Here is a 23718-nt window from a genome sequence, read left to right as displayed (position 1 = left end):
CTGGCCAGCTTGTGTCTTCTCAGGACTCAGATACAGATGTTTTATTTCCTATGGCATTATGAAAATAAAACCCCAGAGAAGAAGTTTCTCATCGCATTGATCGGAAATTCAAATATCACTTAAAAAATATACATCATATATGTATGCATATTCATTCTCAGGAGGTAAACAGGCCTTAAATAAAAATAAATGAAGAAGGATGTAGATACAGAAACAACACTACAGCATATTTATTTTTGCACTTAATTTACACAAGAACTTGAAATAATTGAGGATCACTCCATGTCAGTGAGCAACCTTCCCGCCGTCACGTCCTTCCTCTTTAAATACATATGTTGACAGATAAGAGAGATTATATGCAGTCTACTTTTTCTTCAATCGCCTGATTGTGTAGAGAGTTATAAACCATGAAACTAAATTGAGCAAATGTTGGAAGTCTGTTGCAAGCAGCACCTTGAGCCAAAAGAGACAGGTCAGGGTTATAAGGGGCATGTATTCAGAAACAATAAACATAACATTTACTAGGCACTGCTGAGGCATGTTGTGCTGTGTGTGTGTGTGTGTGTGTGTGTGTGTGTGTGTGTGTGTGTGTGGGTGTGTGTGGGTGTGTGTGTGAGTGTGTGTATCCCTTCATGCCTTAGTAATAATTAAGGAAAAAGAGGAAAAAAAGGTAATTACAGCTGTTTAAGAATGATTTTATATGACTAAATGCTTGCTTGCATGTATGTATGTACATTGAATGTACCCCTGGTGTCAAGGAAGCCAGAAGGAGGCAGACATTCTGGAGCTGGAGGGCAGATGCTTGTGTGCCACTGCATGGGTAGTGGGAACCTAATATGCATGTGTAAGCTCTATATAAGAACAAGTGCTCCTCATGAGAGGAACAGACCTAGTCCCCCCACAACATGTATGTAATAAACGTGCAGCTTGATCTTCATATGGGACCTGTAATAGCAGGAGCAGGGGCTGTCTAGAACTCTGTTGCCTGTCTCTGTTACCCGAACTGGTCTGCTTCTCTATCCTCAATAGAAGAAGATGCAGCTAGTCCTATTGCTGCTTGACATGCCAAGGCAGGACAATAACCATGGGAGAAAACAAGGGGGGACGATAACCATGGGAGAAAACAAGGGAGGGTGGAGGGGGAAGAAGTGAGAGGGAGGCACTGGGAGGAGAGGAAGGAGGGTAGCTTCGATCAGGATGTAGTGTTAATAAATTAACCAATTAACGGCAAAAAAAAAAGGAGCGAGTGCTCTTAACTTCTGAACCATTTCTCCAACCCTTAATCAATTCCCTTGAACATCAAAGAGCTGATGCCTGCCCCCATACACTTGCTATCACTGCTAGTATTTTATCCTTTCAATCCCATTCTTAGAAAAAAAATCACAATTTTTTTCCTCCTAGCTACTAGAACGTTCTGTTCTCTTACTCTAACCCTTCCCATATCATTGCTTCCTTTCCCCCTGCAAGTTCACTCTTGTGAAAAGCAAGAAGAGTTATTAGTCAATATGCTTTCTCTCTGAGTTTAGTTTCTGTTCATACCTGCAGGGGGAGAGGTCCTTCTGTCATGACTTTATTAGAAGTAGTCAACTTTTAATTCATATAGTTAGATAATTAGTATCTTCCCACCCTGCTAAATGTAAATTTGAGCCTTCTGTGGCTTATCTGTTAAGAGGGAATCATTAAACTGCCTTATTTGATACATAAAGCACCCCCCTCATAACTTTGCTTGACTTTTATGTCTTAGAACTTAAAAAGAATTAGGCATTCTTCAAACAGGCTCTTCAATACAAAAGTGTGGGAAGTAAAAGATCAAAGAACAGCAGCGAGCAGTCTAGCCTAATAAGCTCTATTGATCAGTAAGCTGTGTGTATCCTCCCTCCGAAGGTTCAGGGATGGGGATCCGCAGTGGTTGACCTTCTACACTTTGCGGCTGGGATAGGCTCACAAGGAAGCAAACAGAACGGAAGACATGGCACGAGCAGTGTCAGAGTAAGTCGGCTGCCATCCAGTTTACTCACTGGCAAGCGTCTGTTCTTCAGAACACCAAGGAGACTCAAATGACCGAGATGTTTAATGCATGACAAAGAAGTAACAGGGATGAGCTTATCCCCACTATCTCTAACCAGTGAAAGCATGTGACTATATCTGCCTAGCAACATGCCCTCCGGCCCACACTAAACTTTTAGAATGGATGCAAGCCATAAGGGCTGCAGCAGAATTCGACTCCCAGCAGCCAAACAGAATAGCATTTTAGGTCTATATTTCAAAGCTGTAGCGGAATTGACAGATCATCACCTGACATGCACTCAGAACCTACCTAACTTTTATAGACTCCCTTTTTATACAGAATATAGTGTAGAACGTGCTTGGATAGAAGTATCTTTTAGGGTCACTTGTAAATTCACTCAAATAAAAACATATCTAACTTACCATAACTTCCCGTCACATTGGCACATATAACAGCTCCAAAGAATTTTGGATAATATTTCTGAATTCTTGAAATCACTTTTTGGCAAGCTCTGGCTGGATCATCTCCTCCTCTCATATATTCTACAGCTTGGTAGCTAACATAAACAAAGGAGACAGCTTAATATCAGAGAACAGAATAAACAGTAACTCCACATTAAGCCTACTGTTGACATCAGAAAATCAGAAACAACTGTATTTCCACATCTAGCCTAGTACCTATAAATGGATACAGGTCAGTAATTCCCATCCTGCCTCAGTACTTAGGCAAGCAAACCCTGCTACAAGGTTGTCTACTCAAGTCATCCACCAGTATTTTCAGATGGAGACTACTTTAGCTTCGGCCGAGTAGCTGTTACGTTGGTAATAACTGCCAAAAGTCACAAACAGAGGTTATATTTGCATAAAGAAAAGCTATAATCCCAGGGGAAATTGTACTTGTGTAGTTATTAATTGCACTGTGGCTGACTCCAGTCTCTACTCTTCAGTCATCTCACTGTGACCTTGTATCCACTCCATAAACAGAACATAAGCATTCTCTTCTGTAAACAGCGTAAGACACGTTTCACATCACAGGATAAAGATGACTCAAGAGAAGGATCACATGCTAACTAGCAAAACCAAACCAAACCAAACCAAACAGCAACAAAAATCAAAAATAAACAGATAAAAATCAACAAAAACAACAACAAAGAAAGAGAGACTTCATGAAACTCTCTCTTGCACATGAATTTGGACAACATACTATAAATATCCTATCTGTCCTGGCATTAACTTGTGTTTTCCAAGGACCTCAAAAATATAGAAGGTAAGAAGTCCCACCTTGGCAGAAATCTCAGGAGTATGTCACCATCTCCAGTGGCCGCAGCTGCTCCAGCCATGTCATCAGCATAGGCTCCAGCTCCAGGGATTGGTGAGTCTCCTACACGACTTTGTGAATAGACAACATAAAAATTTAGGATAGGAAACCAAATGTAAACTAAATTATGCTGTTAACTTCCAAAGTTGGGGGCTGTTCCTGCACAGCCACTGGCTACTGTTTTAAGTCAATTCTTCACCAAAATGCATTTTTTTGTTTTTCAATTAAGGTTTACAAAGAACAATGTAACCTTTGACTTTGTTTTCATATAGATTTTCACTGTCACAAAACTGAACTCTTGGAAACAGATTAAAACACTGCTTTCCTGACAGCGGAGAGAGGGTGGATGAGAGAAAAAGAAACTACTTAAGACTGAAGGATAAGATCTAGAGATCTAGAGATCTGCTGTACACATGAGATTACATTTAATAATACATATCGGATGTAAAATCTGCTAAGAGGAGAGAGCATGTCAGACAATATGTAAGCTAAATAGCTTGACTGAACTATTTCTCATGTTTTTCTATATATGAAAATATCATGCTGTATTCCATAAATACATATACTTTTACTTAGCAATTAAAATTTTTAGTAAAAACTTTGTCATCAGTTCATCATGTCAGCTCACATAGATTTAGACTTCTCTGTTCACACATTTCTCAATCTCTGGTGATCCTAAACAGTTTTAAGGATTTCTTTACATGGCTTCTTACACAATGTGCCAAATTTATCCTAGTTTCCTCTTTTAATAAACCTATTTAATGCTTTTCTTCTACTTAAAAACAAGGCAACAACAACAAAAACAACAAAAGAAACCTACAGTTTCTCAATCCTGGGTTCCTCTTAACATCCACTATTGCCACAAGCTATTGCTATTCTATAAACACTGAGAGTATACACTCATGCGCGCGCACACACACGCACACACACGCACACACACGCGTGCACGCACACACACACACACACACACACACACACACACACACACACACACACACGCGCTCCAGCTTCTCTTCCAGCCACCAGAAGCCATTGGCTTGGAGCGTGGATTACTTGTATACACTAGGACCACTGGCTGCATGCTGCATGTCCCCTTCAGTCCTGTGTAGTCAGGTCCCAGCCTCAATTCCCACTTTGCAGGCATCATTAACTACTCAGGTTACACAGATTAACTCAACACTCCTAAACTCTGGAGCACCCAGCAGCAATGCTTGCTCTGGCCATTAACATATGCTATGATGTTTTCTTCCACATTTATCAGCCAGGTTAGGATTTGACTTTATTACATCCTGCACAAGTCTTGGGATACATTGTCTTACATTTAATACACATTTTAGAAAGCTGTTCTTGGAGAAACACTAACCCAGGTATTTTGAATTTTAAACCATTTGTAGATGTGCCAGCAGCAGTATGTCCCGTCTTATGGATTACAACCATGCCTAGAGATTAAAAAAACAAAACAATGTGAGTACCCAACGTATCCCTTAAATATATCCACACAATGGATCAGCTATGACTGCTATGCTGTGCGGGTTTGGGTTCCCTCAGTTATATCTTCATAAGGTGATGGATTTATGAGGGGACTGTGGGCAGGTGGGATGGTTATTAGGGGCAGTACCCTAATTAGTGGAATTGATACAAGAAACCCCAGAGAACTACATATACCACCTATGAGTCAGAAAATGGGACTGCAGCAGACAATGAATCTGCCACTGTCTGCATCTTGGAACTTTCCACATTTAAACCTGTGAGAAATAAATTCTGTTGCTTATAAATCATCTAGTCTATGGTAGTGTGTTTTTATATGGTGACTCCATTAAGAAAATAAAGTATATTCTGTTATTAATTATATGTACAAGAACAGGAAAAATTAAGAATACTTAAAACTGTCTCAGTGATATTATAGTATAAATGTTAATGACCTGATTTCATAGTATTATTAGACAAAAGATCAAAAAACAAAACAATAAAACACCCCTCATATTCTTAATAGTCAAATCTACCAGTTACTTTCAGTATGTTTTCAAGGGCTATTTTCAATAAAATCATTTATTTTGATTAAGAAACTAGGCATTACTGCTTAGAAAAATGACTGCAGGTCATTTTACATAGCAAATTACATAAAATAACCAAAGTATTCAATATTAATGATTTGATAACACTTTTTTTTCCTTTTTCCGGAGCTGGCAACTGAACCCAGGGCCTTGCGCTCACTAGGCAAGCGCTCTACCGCTGAGCTAAATCCCAACCCCGATTTGATAACATTTTAATAGTCATTTGATTTGGTGTTTTATGTAAGTAATTACAAAACTGTATATAGATGCTAAGATAAAATGACTAATATATGTATATTTATATATATATATGTGTCGTATGTATGTATATATACACATAGATGAATTTGTTTTTAAGGTTTATTATATATGTATATATGTGTATGTACATATAATGAGAGCGACATATACACATAGCAATGTGGTATCTACTTGGCAGTTAAAATAATGAGAGCAGGCTAACTCCTGGCATATGAGTAAAAATGAATATGAGCTATGGAAGGTCATTAAGTAAAATAATCAATAAAACTGCATAAAAAGTGAATTACCAATAGTATCATGACTGTGGATATCCACTTCTTTGTGGGCAGGGTTATTCTGCTCTAAGAAATCAGGTGGTTTGTAGGGTCCACAGTATTTTGAAGGATCTGGTATAACGTTCTGTAAACAAGATTCCAGATTTTTGGTTAAAAAGGTTGTTTGAGAAATGGGCAAAATAATTGTGTATGATTGCTAGTCACTAGAAGAAACCTGAATGACATCAGTAACTCAAAAGTCAGCTTAATGTTATGTGAAAATGGATGGTCCTAAACATTATATTTTGTGGAGAAAGAGCATGTGCAAGGACTACATTGTCGGAGGCCATTTTTACATACATAAATCCTCAGAACAATGGTAGGTATAGTTTTTAGAAATCATATGTTCATCTCGAAGAAGTACCTAACCTGACCTGTACATGTCAGAATATGGTTCCCAGATGAAAAATTGTGAGATTTCAAGTAAAGTCTGTTTTAAAAGCAAGCTGATTTTTAATCTTGATTTATAAAGCATCAACCTTTGACACAGAGACCTGGCATTGTCAGCTGCCACCTTTATACTTGAGAAATGCTCACTCAAGTCATAACGAAACAAAACAACACTGTGTACAGAATGTCAGGTTTTAAGTAATTTGTTAAGTTTGTGTTGGGCACCACTCAGCTTAGCTTCACGGAACCTGTGCGCCATGAGCTGGACCCCTCTGGCTGCAGCCATTCTGAATGGTAATATAAGATCCTTTTAAACGCTAGAAATACAGGAATATACCAATAAACGTAGGCTGCTTGAACAGACTGGTATTAAGACAAAAATTCGTTTCTTTTTAAAGACGAGGTGAGGTTTCTCTGTGTAGGCCTGGCTGTTCCGGAACTAGCTCTGAAGACCAGTCTGGCCTGAAACTCAAGAGATCTGCCTGCCTCTGCCTCCCAGCTGCTGTAACACCAGACCCCTAGGCCAAGACAAGAACTTTACACAGGCTGAGCACCCTTGTCTGAATACCTTGGCTTACTACCAATTTTTATAGGTGCATGGTGAGATAGCTCACAGATGGACCCAAGTCTAAGCACACAATCACCTATGTTCATATCTCTATGATTACTCTGAACACAACTGTACAGGCTTTCAGTTGCATCTGTGGTTTGACTGTAATGCATGAAGTAGCATGGCCTTTCACACTTGTGCCTGTGACACCAAGTTGGTGCTGAAAGCATTTTGGAACTTCAGACTTTTCCTTTAGGGATGCTCATCCTACTCACACACCCCGTAAGATCCGGTACAAGGTTTGCGGTTAGCTGTTTTGTGAAGAATGAGCTATACCTTGGTAATTAGGATTAAAGGAAGAAAGCGATTAGAGACTAAGGTAGTCCATGGAAGTCTGGCAAAACCAAACTCATTTATGCTAAAATCCCTACTCAAGAAAAATGACCCCACCAGTGACAAACTAGATACTGAACTGTCTTCTAGTCAAGATATGGGCAATATATTGGATATATTTCACATGGATAACATCTAAGAAATATTCTAGACTGTTGATTTCATTCCAAGAAAATGCAAGTAAAACAATGTTGATGGAGTCAGTTCAATTCTTCATAGCAAACCTTAAATTTACATATTACTGCCAGAGAACAGGAGTTGTTAACCTCAGAGCCCAAGAGGGGTGCATGAAAAATGGGCACACCCAGAGTCGACGTACAACACTGGTTCTAATAAGTGGAAGGGACACTAATCAACACAGGAAACAGATAGCCAAAGGGATCACAGAGCATTTTCAAGAAACTGTCTTTTTAAAGTTGAATTTATACATACTCTCCAATAATTTGGCTGGCAGCTTCGAGAAAGCCAATCTGAATGAAGAGCTCTTGAGGTATTGGTAGATAAGTCCTCACTGGTAAACCCCATACTTACAGCAAACTTGGTGGCTGGAGAAGAAAGGGGAAAGTGTAAGCCCATGCATTGTTTTCTAAGCAGGATACATGTACTAGAGGTACTCTGGGTCAGCTGCCACTCACATGGGGCAGGAAAACATCTGATGACGGAAGTACATAGGCTTCCAAAGGAATTTTTGGACATAAACAGTATTAAGGGGGTAGTTTCTAGATTTTTAGCTTCCTGTGTCTCTCCCATGACTGATCCATTGGAGACCTTTGGATTGTGTATCTCTGTGTCTTGCCCATGACTGATCCAGTGGAAACCTTTGTGTTGTGTATACATTTCCTTTATTGCCTCACTTTCACATCTTTTCCTTCTACTTTGAAGAATTGTATCCTTTCAGAGCAGACATCTCTCATCCACACAGAATTCTACTGCTTTAATTAGAGTGAAAAGAAGCAGACACACAAATGCATTCCCAACACCATGAGCCATCCTTTTTAGGTAGTCTGCAATTCTGTACCAAGCTTATTAAGGTTGCTTCATAAATATATTATAAGTATCATAAGGTATATATAATCATTTTGCATATATAATTTCTTTTGTAATGGAACCTGGAAAGGACTTAAGTGACCATCACTGAAATCTCCTTTTGGTACTACTGTCGCCTATAAACAGTGTCCCCTGGGTCTTGTATGTGTAGAAATGCAACACAGGAAGGGAACTGATGGGAACCATATTTCAGTAGCAGCAATCACTCAGTGACAGATAATCATGTACTGCTTACAATATGGTCTTAAAGACAAAGCAAGATCTAAAAGTAACCTATTCAGTTACTGTTTTACTATGAAATAAAACAGCAGCGATTTGAACTTAGGTCTCCTTTGTTCTCTATATCACAGTGAGTTCCTTCCTTCTCTTTCTTTCTTCCTTCCTTTCTTCCTTTCTTTCTTTCTTTCTTTCTTTCTTTCTTTCTTTCTTTCTTTCTTTCTTTCTTTCTTTCTTTTTTCTTTCTCAGTAACAATAGACAAGAAGACTGGGACAGCATTTCAGTGTGGTTTTTAAATACCTGAGTCCCCCACTAAAAGCGTGTGCGTGGTATGCTCCAAGACTTTCCGAGCCACTCCAATAGCATTTTTAATTCTTCTGAGGCCTCCCACTGCTCCCACATCCATAGCAGTGCTGGAAGGCAAGAATGTGGAAGAGTTACCAAGGCATTTTTTGTTGGTACTTGAACAGAAAAATTGCATTTCTCCAAGCAGCAATATGTTGAAGGCTAAACTGCATTTCAACATGGAAGTGAAAACCACCCGTAAAGTTCATGGATTCCCACAGCCCAAATTGAAGAATGAAAAGTCAATTTAGTATATATCCCAACACGTTATTTTACACATAGCTTTTACAGAGGCCTTAAGGGTGAGGTCACCGAAACCACGGCACTTGCAGATGGCAATAAATACCTGGGTCAGAGGAACAGTTCTGTTATCTCAGGGTTCTCGTCAGCCAAAGCTATGACTTTTCTGTCATCCTGAGTATCTGGATGACCTTTCAGCCTTATTTGCTTTTCCTGTTAACTCTTTGTGTTGGAAGGGAGAAGCCCCATAAGTCAGGGGTTCTGAGCCATGCTCACATTCATGCATCCTTCCTTCCTGCTCCGATCATGAGCTAACCTGACAGGAAAACACAAAGGGAAGTCCTGAAGAGCATCCTTACCCATCCATGATCATGGCATCCAGGGTGGTTTCCCCAACTTCATCAGGACTTCCTCCAAAGCCTACAGTACCACCACATTGCTCCTTCTCACACACAGCACAGCCCTTCTCCACCGCATCCAGGGCAGAACCTCCAGACACTAATGTCCACCACGCTGTTAAATCCCAACAGTGCTGATTTATAGTCATGTATTTCTCATTGTCAAATGCAACAAGCCAAGAACAGTTTGAGATTTCTCTCTTCCCTAACATTTAAACTACTAAGTTGAAGTTTTAACAAGTTATTTTACCAAATGGGACAAAAGCACAGCAAGGAAATTAGAATGAGAGAGACAAAATTATATGACTAGTTACTATAAAGAATTCAAAGACATTGACTGTTAATGGAAAGTGAATATTAAAAAAAAAAACTTACCAGTAACTGTTTTTCTCTGTGTGGCAAATATGTCACCTCTAAGAGAGATAACTGGAACTATTGGGAGACAGTTGCACTTTAAAGTATTTTCAATTACAGCCTAACATTTCTTCATTACTGTTTTTCTCATTTTGTGAGACAGGGTCTTGCTACCTAGCCCGGGCCCAAATGAAAATCCATGTACAGCCTAGGCATGTCTACAAGTCTGGGTTTTCCTACCATGGCTACTTGAGAGATGAAATTACAGGCAAATGTCTGTCACTCATTAGACTACTAAAATATGCACAATTCACACTCTCATTGAGAACAAGTATCACTGCAAGTCTCAGCAGAATATTACAATAGCAAATGACTTCATGTGGGTGAATTAATCTCATCTTCATGCAGCTTTTGATATATTTTATAATTATAATTCTCATTTTCAAAAGAAATGAATAGACATGAAAGAAGTAATCATTTTAAGACCACACAGTGTATTTCAGCAGTTGCCCAGTTTTGAAAAGTCATTTCTCTAAGATGTCCACATTTTTTGTTCGTGTTTTGTGGTGTTCTTTGGGTATTGAGAGGGTAGGTCTTGAAAGGATAGTTGTTTTACTTGTAATTCCTTAAAGGTTTGATTTAAGAAGTGCCCCCCACCCCTTACTGATATAGATGGGGATGCTTGCAGCTAACCATCAGACTGAGCATGGGGACCCCAATGGAGGAGTTAGAGAAAGCCCCAAAGGAGCATAGGAAGGAAAACATCAACCAACCAGACCCACCAGAGCTCCCAGGGACTAAACTACCAACCAATGAGTATACATGGAGGGACCCATGGCTCCAGCAACACATGCAGCAGAGGATAGCATTGTCCGGCATCAATAGGAAGAGAAGTCATTGGTCCTATGAAGGCTTGTTTCCCCAAGAATGCCAGGGTGGGGAGGTGGGAGTAGGGGGGTGGGAAGGGGAGCATCCTCATACAAGCAGGGGAAAGGGGCATGGGGTGGGGCGGGAAAGGGCGTAACTTTTGAAATGTAAATACACAAGATATCCAATAAAAAAAACTGTCTCTCCCCACTTCAATACTGGCAACATAACAGAACTGTACTCTTCACATAATGGTGGACTTTCTTTGTTTTGTTCTTGTTGGGGTCTCTTTCTCTTGATTTCTCACTTTCTTTGACTCCTATGCATCTCCTATAACATACAGATTTTCCTGCTCTGGATTCTGGATCCAACTGTGTCCACAAACATTTAATGTGATAGAAGCCTCAAATGTGACAAGGTTGGGGGCTATAAGGTACAATCCTAAGACACTCTAACGATAATTTTAATGCATATGTGACAAGGACAGCGTGACACACGTTAATCAAATATATGTATCGATAGGAAATTATTGTTTCCTAAACTGGAATTCAGAAGATACTGGAGAAACAGGAAGGAATCTTTCACAAGAAGCGTAGTGTGGGAGAAAACAGAAAAGTTCATGGCAAAAGACAAAAAGTAAGGCAGGTGACCCTGTAGAAGTAAAGGAGAGACCCAGGTGTTAGATCAGTCAACATGGTGCTGGAAGCAACAAAATTACCAGATCCTAAATGCACCAGTGGCAGGGAGGATGGAGAGGGTCAGGTAAGGGCAGAGATGCAGGAAAAAGGCTGAAAGGAGGACTAGCTTCTGCAGCTGGATCCCTTTGCAGCTCTAGTAAAGCCAAAGGCCGAGTGCAGCTTCCTGCACAGAGGAGCTCTCACAGCGCAGCAACCCACCCCGGGCTGCCGCTCCGCACCTGCTTCGGTGGCATTCTTAAAAGGCCAAGTGTTGACGACCAGGGGTAGAGGGTTGGAGCCTCGCACCAGGGGTATACCCAGAACGAGCGGCAGGAGAAGAAAAGGGAGATTCCACTTCCGCGCCATAGCAGAGAGCCCGCCGAGCAGCGTGAGAAAAGTCCCGCCCGACCGCGCACCCAGCAGACCAGCGCGAGAAAGGTCTCGGCCAGCTCAGACTCCGGAAAACTCGTGATTCCCTTTGGTCTGGTCCCCAACTTCATCAACTCTCGCGAGATGAGGCCCTTTGTAGGCCTCTGAGGGTTTTTATTTGTTTTTTTATTTTTTTGTTATTGTTTTTTTTTTTTTTTTTTTAACTGATACTGTGATTCTTTAATGCTCTGGTCTGTCGGTCTGGTCTGTCGAGCTCTTTTCAGTTCTTTTTGAAAAATACATATTTACTATTATTTCTTTTAGCGTTTAGCCCGTTTTTAAAGGGAGATTGACCTTACTGGAAATGAATATGAAATTAGACTACCCTAGTTGCTTGACGCTTGAAACCTCAAATAACTGAGAAGATGGTATTTGAGTTTTATATATTTGCCATCTTAACTGTAAATTAAAGGTAGACAGTCAGCCAGATCTAAAATCTACCCTGGACTTCCTTAAAATTATAAAATGACTATGGAGTATAGGTGAAGAGCTCTTACTTAGGACCAAGTTCGTTTGAGACATTTTCAATACATACTTCTTCACCACGGGGTTTTGTAGGACGTCCTTTAGTTACAAATCCCTGAGCTGGAAGGAAAGGACACGCTGGGCAAACAGAAACATACCCTGTACACTGCCCACTGAAGTGCAGATTCCTTGCCTCCAGCCAAGAAGACTAATTCCATTCTTTTCTGAAGGTATTTTATTTTATCTCTATGCCTGGCACCATTAAGTACTAAATAAATGTTTGAATAAAAGGAGAAATGGGAGCTTTACATGCATGGTACCGGCTGCTCGTTTTGATAATTCAGTTGCTGCGCAGATGTGTGAGCATGGACCAGTAATCCCATTGGGACTCTGGGATGCTTGTCCACGTAGCAGAAGGAAGACATAATTTTAAAGAGCATCTATAAATCTATCTAGACTAGTAAAATATGAACTAGGTGGGAGTTGTGAGGCTTAGAAACTCTTCAAGGTTCTTACTTCATGGAAACTGAATCTGCAATTTAAACAGCATAAGATATCCTAGAATTATCCCCAGGCAGGGAAGTGCCATTAAAAAGTTAGGTGTAATTAAAAAGAAATGACACATGATCCTTCTATGGGGTTTTGGAGGAGGACCAAACTATTTGTGCTGTGCTAATGAGCACAAAGCTCGTGCTAGGTGAGATGGGAAAGATGGATGAAACGGAATAAGAAAGCAAGGAAAACACTTATTGTCTTCAGAATTAATTTTCCATAGCACCTGAGTTGTTATTTATAAGTTCAAAGAACCGAGACATGCCTTTAAGAATTATAAAATATACTACATGGAAAACTGGTCGCCGTTCCTGCAGCTCAGTTTTGGGTGATATAATTTCTTCAGTTGAAAGAACCTAGACTGGCACAGAGGAGGATAGCAAGGCAGGCAAATTTAAGGGAACAAGGTAAGGGGGGAAACCCTCCCTCTTGGGATCTAATTTTCATTTCCTTGCTGAGAATCATGAAACTTCAACAAAATTGATACAGCTTTTAGTCTGTAGAGATTATGTATTTTCCTAAGGACAGCTCAAACAAGGATGTTAAAAACAACACATGATCAATGTTTACTTCAAGAAGACTGGGTGCTGCTGTCTTGGATTTTGCAATATTAACATCCCTGTCTCATCCCCAAATATAAATAGGCCTTACAAATCTCTAAGCTTGAGGAAAATGGGATTTAAATGTCAAGTTTTTCTAAATCTTAAAACCTTGCTTGTAAATTGTATCCATTAGGGATTGTAAGTTAGCCAATATTCTCTGTCTCTCTTTGTGTCTTTGTCTCTGTATGTGTCTTTGGCCTCCCACTCCCCTCCCTCTCTCCCTCTCTCTCATGTATCTCACACACACACACACACACACACACACACACACACACACACACACACACACATGTGCAAAAGAGATTAAAAAGCTAAAATATATTGTAATAGGAATATTTGAAAGTCTCAATGTGCCTACTTTCTACGGGCATTTGTACTCAAAACATACACCATCTTTGGTGGCCTTTGTGTAGTCAGCCACTGTGGTACCCAGTGATCTCACTTTGTGTACTCTTAGAAAAATTGCTGCAGCTACATCCTAAAGACATTAAATTACTTTGTATAGTTGGATTCCCTTTGTATGACTATTACTTCTTTTTAGCTACTATTTCGTGAATACGCCTGATTTTTCTTTGCTTCTCAATGTAACTGGACCCTTTTGCTTGGTTTTGGTACTTCTAAATTAAAGTGGACCTTTGTTAACAATAAATGTAGACTTGTAAAAATGGCTTGCCATTTTCTTAGTATCTATCTCATTTTTTATTTCAATAATTAATTATATGTAACAGATATACAATGCTATTGATTTCAAATGATATAAAAACTATATGATTATTTTCACACAAGCTTAGAATGCAGCACTTAGTTCTTTTTGGTAAAATTGCCCGTGTTACTAAGGAAAACATTCTTCTAACAATATCTTAGGCCTCAAGGCATGAGTAACTTTGGATAACTACATGGAAGCTCTAGCTAGATTATTTAATCTCCCAGAGACACACTTTTCTCATCTATGAAATGGAGATAATATTCTTTCTTGCTTTAATGAATGAGGTAAGAGTTAAAAGAACATTCATATAATAATTAGTATGCTTTTGTCTTAATTAGCTTTACCAAACATCTATTGATTAGTGTCTGTATAGAATACAGACATACCCATGAGCTTCTTCGTTACCCATAATGAATTTTAAAATAATTACACAGAATGTGTCTACACTAAATGTGAGTTGAAAATAGCTTCTGTTCACCTTGAGTTGTCTGAAAGTTATTATTAATGTTCATGAGACTAGTGAACACCACAGTTGGGAAATTTCTGGATTCAGAAAAGAAGCATGCTAATGTCTTTCCAAGAATAAAAAACTCTATTGCAATCTTAAAGCTGCTGTCAATATTGCCATCTTTCTCTCTCCCTTTGTCTCTGTTAGTCTGTCTCTGTCTCTTTCTCTCTCTCCTCTCTCTTGCTCTGTGTGTGTGTGTGTGTGTGTGTGTGTGTGTGTGTGTGTGTGTGTGTGTGTGTGAATGTGTGTACGTGTGTGTATTCAAGGTTGAGGGGTAGTAATTGTGGGAAGTTGCAATCTCCTCTCCTTTCCTCCTGAACTTCATGGCTTTCAATTTATCAGTCTCTAAAGGATGGAGAGTTGAGTCTTTCCTGATAGCATTTGAAGCTGTGGTTGTACAGAGGATTTAACATTGTAGTTTGCAGGGAGTCCAGGTATTTCAAATCTGAAGCTTAAAACACTAAGCCATCCCCTCCGGCTTTTGAGCGGATGCTGGGAAATCCATTTTAGAAACATGCCCATGTTTTGCTACTTGTTCAAAGCTGTAAGCGTGACTTGGCATTGAAATAATAATTTCTTTTCCAAAACCTCCCCACTGAACTATTACCTGGGTTATCTAAATACAGGCTATTTATTTGATTGGCATTTGCTCTTGTCAGTTTCAGAAGCTGTAAGTAATGGTTTTTGCTGGTGTCAAAGCATAGTGGTGACTGTGTTTCTAATTTAAATCTATTCTTTTTGATAATTCAGGAATACCTAATGACACCTGATTGTACATTCTGGATGTAATTAGAGTCATTATCCAGAAATGTCATCTTATTATTCTCTGGAGTTTCCTTCCTTTCTGAGTTAATATTTCTGGGTTATGTGTCCCCCACCCTGATTTGTCAAATCAGTAGCATATTCAAATTAGGCACTTTCTTTTGACTTTTTAACCTTTAAAGTCATCTTAATGATGTATAAAGACTGAGATAGTGCAATATTATGTTAGTCTTTAAATAATTACTTTCCCATCAAACTACGTTGTGCACAACATATTTTCAATTTGTAATTTTAAACATAGACCATTTGTATGATAAAGTTGCTATGACAAGGATATAATAAGTCATTTTTCATAGTAGATCCTGTTTAATTCACAGCAGTTGTTTCTAATGTTATGATATTTTCAAAAGGTGACCCATTACTCTAGCAGAGGCCTAGACAACACAACAGATTTCCTTTCAGCTTCATACCACTTTAAAAATCACTCTGAAATGTTAATGTCACATGTGATTCTTTTAAAAAAAGAGAAATTCAACAATAAGTGTAAACCTCCAAGGTAGCCATATCTTGCAGTGCATCCTTATTTACTAAATTGGATTCATTGGCTGATCACAATTTAAGTGAGAAAATAATCTTAGCTATGAATGCACAGATCTTACATGCAAATTATGCAGATAATTTGTTCTTACCCAGTGACTCATACAGTGATTTAAATGCAAGATTATTTTACGTGTGAATCACTATATTTCTTTTCAAAAAATACTACTTGCCATTCAATTTCTGCATTTTTGGAATCTTCAGTCTGCTTTAGTGTTTCATTAGCGAATGCAAGTAGTCTTGAAGGTGGCCTTGAACAATAGGTTTTACCTGCTCTCTGCCCTGATACCCCTTAAGTAATAGGTGTAGAAAGCTGCTCTGACATATCAGAACTTATTTATTGTTTTCTGGTCATATAAACAAGTGTAAACTGATGGTCCAGGCCCACAACCACATTCCAGCCAGACAATGGCTTATGGTCACACTTCTCTATTTTTGGCAACTCAGCTCAAGAATTTCCAGAATATTATTTTATTGTCACTGGTCAGAGAGATATCATTTGACCTTTTCAGAAAAACAAAACAACAAAAAACCAAAACAACAACAAAAAAGCCTCCAACTCTACAATACATGCTTCTCCTTTCCCTTTAAAAAAAAAAAAGGAATTTATAGGACTTTCATCTTCCTTTTGAGTCAGTGTAGATACTGTAGGAGCACACACATAGAAAGAGAAGCTTAAATACATAGGTAACTATAAGAATCTATGCACTGAAGTTTCTAGAAACTTTTAAAATGACTTTGGACTTCATCTGAGTGTAAATTTGGACTATGAATCAATCGTATTTAGATCCTAAGAATCAAAGAAAACCTCCTTCAACTTCAGAGTTATGACTGTGGTGCTCAGTGGGCGATTGAAAGGAAAATGGCAGTTCTCCCTTGGAGATAAGATGGTTATTTTTGAGAAGAAGAGATTAAAGGTAAATGAAGGAATTAATATCCCGATAGTCTTGATCTTCTCTCTGAGCAGTGAAAATCACCTGCCGTCATTGCAGTAGGCTTTTGAATGGAATTGGTAACTAGAAATTGGTGAGGGATTTTAGAAGATTTATTATGGAAAGTCTCATAAGAAAACAGGGCAGGAAGTAACAAAATAAACGGTGGAGCATGAATGAAGAATCACTGAAAGCAAGTAGGCTGCTAGTGAGGAATGCTAATCAAGCATGTACTTCAACCTCTTCTCTCTGCAGTATCATTTTAAAACATCTAAATTATAACATAAAAGCTGAAAGCTGCAGAGGGAATCTCCTTGTTTGATGTGAAATATATTTGTGTTGCTGTTAATGGCCAAGTATAGACAAGAGAGTTGGGGGAATAAGGAGACACTAATATATGGTGGCGGTTCTTTTCATACACGACTGACTGTCTTTATGGCTTCCTAGGTTCCAAAGCAGGCTCAGACCACAAATGAGAACAGTGATTTTACCATCTAAGTAGTCCTACCCTCGGAAACTCTGAGAAATATTGCCTTTCCTTTTTTATCCACACCTCTTTTTCTTCTTTCCCTCTGTTTCCTCCTGTTTCTATTTCTCTGTGTCTCCCTCTTTGCTTCTCCCCAACCCTTCCTTTTTTCTCGCCTGACTTCCTGTCCTTTATTTCTCTTTCACCCAGCTCTACTTCCTTATTTTCAAAGTAGACATTAGGTACCTAATTTTAGTTATTTATGTTATAGATACAGTAGTGAACAAAACACATAGAACTTGCCCCAGGGAGAAGGGTGAATGCCCAACTGCAGGACTTCTCTCCACAAAAGCATGGACTTCTGTCTTCAGACCAGAAGGATAGATATGATCCCAGGAAGGAAGGAACCAAAACCTTGAGGAGGAATCTCTGTAGCAGAAACTAACTCCCATGAAGGGACCAACTTCTGTTTTTTGTTTTGTTTTGTTTTTGTTCCAACTTCTGTTTTAAGACTGGGTAGCAGGAGCAGTTTTCTCTGAGTACTGTGAGGGATTGGATAGCCAAGAATAGAAAGAAGGGCAGACCTTACATTTGAAAGGCTTGTAAATCAGACCTTCTCCATCAGCCACCTAAAATGACACCTCAAAAAAGTGATGTCATATTCTTCTATTATTTGGCAAACAAACTGACAAAATGCAGAGACTAATAAAAGGAATTAGGAAAATGAATGCAAAAGAAGAGAAGCATCCCATTGCAGATGGTACAGAACATGTCACTTAGTACCAGTTACTTAGGGTCAAGAAACCTAAGGTCAATATTTCACTGTCCACTCCAGTGGTCGTTGAGCCCTTACTAACAGAGGGCAGACCCCTCAGAGGTCCCTGAGTTCTTATGCAAAATAGTTAAAGACACTGACTCCAATAGAAGGGAAGGTAAACAGTTGGCCAGCAACTTGACAGGAAGGTGGAGAGAAACAAGCCATTCAGAGAGAACTTAGAGGCAGCTGATAAGGGGTTGCTCAAATGCCTTGAAAACTAAGACTGCCCATTAGGTTAAGGTTACTCCAGCCATACTCATGTGACCACAGAAGAATCCAGACCATTTACAAGGACTGAGCTGCAGCAAATAAGACAAGATTTTGCACAGGGAAGAGATGAGGATGTAACTGCTTATGAAAAAAGGGAGCTTATAGGGTAACGTTGTCAAAGGGATTCTAGAACATCACCACCTATTTGAAAAGCTGGGACCATTTTAGATACAGCCAGAGGGCAAACCCACACTTTTTGGACTGGGTAACAGCTGGTGGAGGCAGCTTCCCCCACACTTGATCTGACTCAGTGGAGGCAGAGGGACAATGGAAGTATATGAAAGGAAAAATTGAACTGTCTAGAAAGTTGGCTATACTTTACTTTATTTACCATAACAGCCCAACACTACAGGTGTTGACACTGCTACCCAGCATTAGGAAAATTCTAAATAAGGGCACCCTTCCACCTTTGAGAATGACATTGACATCAGTCCGGAAAACTGCCAAACTGTTAGAGAAGCTATTAACTTCTTCAAGCAGACTAGAAAACTGGAGACAGATAAGATACTATCCTTCCAGTCTAATATATAGAAACAAACTAGCACCATGGATAAACTCACCTAAAAGGTGGTCATTTTTTAGGTAAAGGCAGGGCAAGACCAGACAGAGCCCTCTGTTTATTTTTGTTTTTGTTTTTGTATGTTTTTTCAATCCCGAAAATCAAGGATACAAGACATTTTGGAAGATGAGATCAGATCCTAAAAGACATGTCAAAGGAGGAAGATTCAGAAACGTATTCCTAGACTGATCAAAGAATGCACAGAACCAACAACTCTAAAATGAAAGAAGGATTCCAGACCCCTTCATATAGATCCTCACAAAGACCAGGAGAATGGTTCCATGGATAAATTAACTTATATATGTGGGGGTGAGGTGACAATTTGAAACCTCTTTCCACCCTAACAAATACATAAAATTATGTAATATTGAAGGAGTAGATGGAAAATCATTTAGAGTAAGAATAGAAAATATAGAATTATTAGTTGATAATTCATCTTTAAATATTTCCACAATACTTACACTAGCACCTAATTATGTACTTGAGATGGATATCATACCCAAATTATTTCCCTAATGACATTGCATTAAAACATTTAAACCTTTAGGCTCTAATATTACCTAAGTACAAATTCTTCCTTTAGAACTCCTTAAGATTTACGTGATCATTGGCCAAGCAATACCCTATGAAGGGAGGTAAGGAAACCATCATGGACACTTAAGTAATTATTAAAGGAAGAAGTTATTGAAAACAAACAATCCTTCAACCTCAGTAGTCCTATTTGGCCAGTATAGAAGCCAAATGGTCAATGGATACTCACATTAGATTGTAAAAACATTAATCAGCTTTCTCCACAAATGCCAGGAAATTTACCCGATATAGAAGATATATTCTTAAAGATTAGTAATTACAACCTAAAAGTTTTGGCACCATAGACTTATCAGACATGTTAATTAGGTTATCATAGCACTCCATGTGGAATTCAGAGACATTACTACTTTTACCTGGAATAATAAACAATACAGATTTAAAATCTTGCTTCAAGGCTCTACAAATGGCCCGATTATTGCCCATGTAACACCAAGATGCTCACTGGAAAAGCTACCTAAATTAAATCACATTGCCTCCTTTTAAGCTATGTAGATGATATTTTGATTGCAAGATACAATAAGGCTAGTGTTCAAAATTATATGGAGACAGTGGTTGATATTCTGGTACATGATGGCTGAACCATTCATTAATAAAGACAATATGAAAGGGTCAGAAACATCAAAAAAAATTTCTACGTGTATTATGGATATCTGAAAAACCCATGGTCCCACATGGTATATTGCTCAAGATTTTGAATATCCCCCAACCCAGGGACAAAACTCAGATGCAACATCTAATTAGTATGTTTACATTTTGGAGGAATCACATACCATATTTACAGACCACTATGCAATATTTCTTAGACAGGCAGCTGATTACCAATGGGAACAGGAAAAGGGGTAGCTTTTATAACAACCTGTACAGCCATCTCTGTGCATGCAATCCTGACCAGTATTGAACCAGGTGATAACTTAATTCTAGATATTATATTTAAGGATGAATATAGCAACTGGAGACTTCATAAAGTGCAAGAGTCTACCAACCAACATTTGTCTCTAGGCTTCTATTCCAAGAACTTTACACAGGCAGAGAATAAATGCACTGTCTTTGGGAAACAAATCTGGACAGTTTATGAAGTATGTAGAACCCTACACTCAGTCATTGCCAAACACCCTATGGTCAGATGGGCACCCATTTCAATGATGTATTGAATCCACTCAAAGTCAATGTCCTTCACAGGCTTAGTCATAGAAGGAAAGGTGTTACAGTAGAAATGGTACCTATCTATGAAAATGAACATGTCACTTTTATTTCCTCAGATGAAATGATGAGATGAGAGCTGCACCCAAGCTGTGTATAAACGTGGCTTGGGATGAGCCCAGATCATTTCTATCTAAGTATCCCTAGGCCTAAGTCTAGAAGCTTCTAACCTCCATACAGTCTAATCTTGTGCAAGCCTGGACTTTGAAAGCTTCAGCTTCCAACCTTTGCCTTTTAACTTAGGCCTAGAATGTTTCACCTCTGAGACTTGCTGCTGAACAAACTCATTCTTTCTAGCTCTTTCTGAACTCTGGCTGGCTAGTTCAGCTCTGCTATTTTGGCTAATCTCCTCTCCAAACTGATTCAAATTGGCTTCTTTTAGCTTCTGCTTGAATTGCTCTGATTGGAAAGACTGCCTCTGAACTCCATGAACTGATTTGCTCTGAACTAAAGTCTACTGAACTGAATTGTTTGGGAATAAAGGTGTGTACTAAAGGCATGCCTGTATTCCAGCCAGAGGGATCAAAGGTGTGCATTCCAGCCAGAGGAATTAAAGATGTGTGGTGTGCCTTTATGTCAGCCAGATCGCATATTGGATGTGATCCTTTGCCAGAGCAGCCATGTTACTGAGTTAAAATCTCTTTACATATCTGAATTCCTTTATGACAAGGATTGATAGCAAAGGGGTCTGTGCTGCAAAGCAGAAATAGCTAAGTTGCTTATAATCGTCATCCCTAAACTGCTCACCATTTCCCCAAAAGAGGCACTTATGGGACTGTGAGGACTAACGGAATGGTCACAGCATTTGGCTAATGCATGGTTTATTGATGGCTCATTAACCACTGATGGAACCAAAACTAAATGGGAAGCTGTAGCCTATAGAGAGGGTGAGGAAATGGCTATCACTGAAGAAGGAACCACCAAATCAGCACAGTCCTGTGAAGTAATAGAAGCACTACTGACTACAACACAAACAGCTAAGGAAGGAAAAAGGAAAAGGAAAATCTATATCTTTGATTCGTGGTGCTTGTACAGTGGTATAGCTATCTGGTTATCAAAGTGGAAAACCACTAATACCAAAGATATTTGATCAAGGGTGTTATGGATAGAAATGGCAAGATTTAGCAAGACATCGAAATTTATCTAACCCACGAAGATGCTCACACAGGCAAGACAAATGACATGGAAAAATAATGAAATAGTGGACAAAGTAGCATTATGGTCACTTAAGATTAGAATGTTAAAACTTGCTAGGGAACAAATTAGAAATAAATCAGCAAGGATGATAGATTACTGAGTTGGTAAACTTGAAAGTTTAGCCTTTGTACTAAAAAACATGAGAGAAACAGAGAACCAAATTTAATCAGAACAACTCCATGAGAATAATTATTAAAAAGATCCCAGACTGGAAGATTAACAAACCTGAGAATGTTAGCAAAATTAGTAAGGAAAAGATCCTATGATTACATAAAACATTAGGACACATAGAGGCATACGCTTTGTTCCAAAGATTTGATAAAAGAACTTTAAGATATCTTGGCAGACCTGTAAACAGGCCTTTAGAGACTGCTACCTTTGTCCTGCAGTTAAAACCAGATTTAGACATTGAATAGCACTTGTAACATGGTCTCCTAAACAATTTAATTAAAAACTACATAGAGATTTCAGTGGATTCTTGAATACTCACCAGGGCCTATACGCCTGCACCCTTGTATTGTACATGTAAGCACGGGACTTGGATTAGCTAAAGAAGGTCATAGACCAGTTGGCAATAATATACACACTCTGTTGTTAGACAGCCAGATATGGCTGTCCAGTAATAATTGAATAAGATCAAGGAATACACTTTACAGGACCTAAAGTCCATAGGTTCCCAGACTCTAGACATACAATGGGACTTCCTTCCATATAATCAATTATAGATGACAATATAGAAAGATGGCGTTGACTACTCATAACCAAGTTATTATAATTCAAAGATAACCCTTTGAAAAAGGCTATTGAACTTGTATGCAATGAATAAAAAAATGAGATCAAGATTGAATAAAGTTCCTCCTTTAGAAGTAGTAAATCAGTCTTAGAACAACCACCATAAAGAATAATTTCCCTATAAATAATTTCCAGACCATGAAGAATAATTCCCTATAAATATGTTTACAGGGACAGAAATACTCAAACCTGAAGGGAGACAGAAGTCGTGGCATCCAGAGCAGGCAATACAATCTGTACCACAGACAAGAAGAGCAATAAGAACCTTAGAAAATTAGATGATCTATACCATAATGTGCCTAGGACCTAACCCAATATATTAGATTTGGACTTTCCTGATGATAGTTATAATCTTAGGATTAATTTATTCAGCATTGATGTTAACTGGGCATTATACTTCTGTGCAGAGAAGAAACTAGCACATAGCATGGCCATAACAAATTATACCCCATGCTTCATCGAAACTTTAACAAGAACATAATAGAGAACACAAGACAGAACAACACCATGACACTGATCTGCTGGACCAAGGCCCAGGAATGTTCACTGGAGTCCTTCTGTTGAATTATCTATGTTTAGCATTACCCAGTGAGTCAAGCTCAGGTTCTTTGATACAATTGTTTGGGTCCCCATTGCCAACACCTACAGCTACCAGCTTGTCACAATTGGAGATATGTCATCTACTTTATCAAAAACTGTATCTACAGAAGCAGGAGTGATGAATAAAGTAACCATCATACCAACAGCTACAATAACAAATAAGCCAAGAGTAAAGTATATTGGTGACTTACTCTACCACACTTTGGATAGATTCTTTCCAAAGTACTGGGGTCTTGAACAC

At 38.8% G+C, this 23718-nt stretch overlaps 1 protein-coding gene across 2 annotated transcripts; it reads right to left on the bottom strand.

The window, feature by feature from the left end:
- Window positions 1-202: 202 nt before the first annotated feature.
- Aga (aspartylglucosaminidase) lies at window positions 203-11855 on the bottom strand. Of its 2 annotated transcripts, XM_032918968.1 has the most exons (10): window positions 11672-11855; window positions 9910-9966; window positions 9496-9649; window positions 8852-8964; window positions 7720-7832; window positions 5928-6039; window positions 4689-4764; window positions 3289-3396; window positions 2431-2564; window positions 203-453 (listed from the first exon to the last, which is right to left on the bottom strand). In XM_032918968.1, exons 1-10 carry the CDS (start codon window positions 11796-11798, stop codon window positions 353-355), a joined length of 1095 nt encoding a protein of 364 aa, XP_032774859.1. In that variant the 5' UTR covers window positions 11799-11855; the 3' UTR covers window positions 203-352. The 2 variants fall into 2 exon arrangements, with proteins under 2 accessions (XP_032774859.1, XP_032774860.1); XM_032918969.1 differs by lacking the exon at window positions 9910-9966 and having other exon boundaries at window positions 11672-11853.
- Window positions 11856-23718: the final 11863 nt, after the last annotated feature.

This window comes from Rattus rattus, chromosome 13, assembly GCF_011064425.1.
Source record: "Rattus rattus isolate New Zealand chromosome 13, Rrattus_CSIRO_v1, whole genome shotgun sequence".
NCBI lineage: Eukaryota > Metazoa > Chordata > Mammalia > Rodentia > Muridae > Rattus > Rattus rattus.
Note: the sequence above shows the minus strand (reverse complement) of the source record. Positions and strands in the feature narration are given on the sequence as shown.

Coding starts and splice junctions, on each gene's coding strand:
- Aga (XM_032918968.1), bottom strand. CDS start 11,798: ATGGCGCGGAAGTGGAATCTCCCTTTTCTTCTCCTGCCGCTCGTTCTG. Junction 9,650..9,909: donor ACAGAGAAAAACAGTTACTG/GTAAGTTTTTTT, acceptor GGGATTTAACAG/CGTGGTGGACATTAGTGTCT. Junction 3,397..4,688: donor TTAAAATTCAAAATACCTGG/GTTAGTGTTTCT, acceptor CTATTCACAAAG/TCGTGTAGGAGACTCACCAA.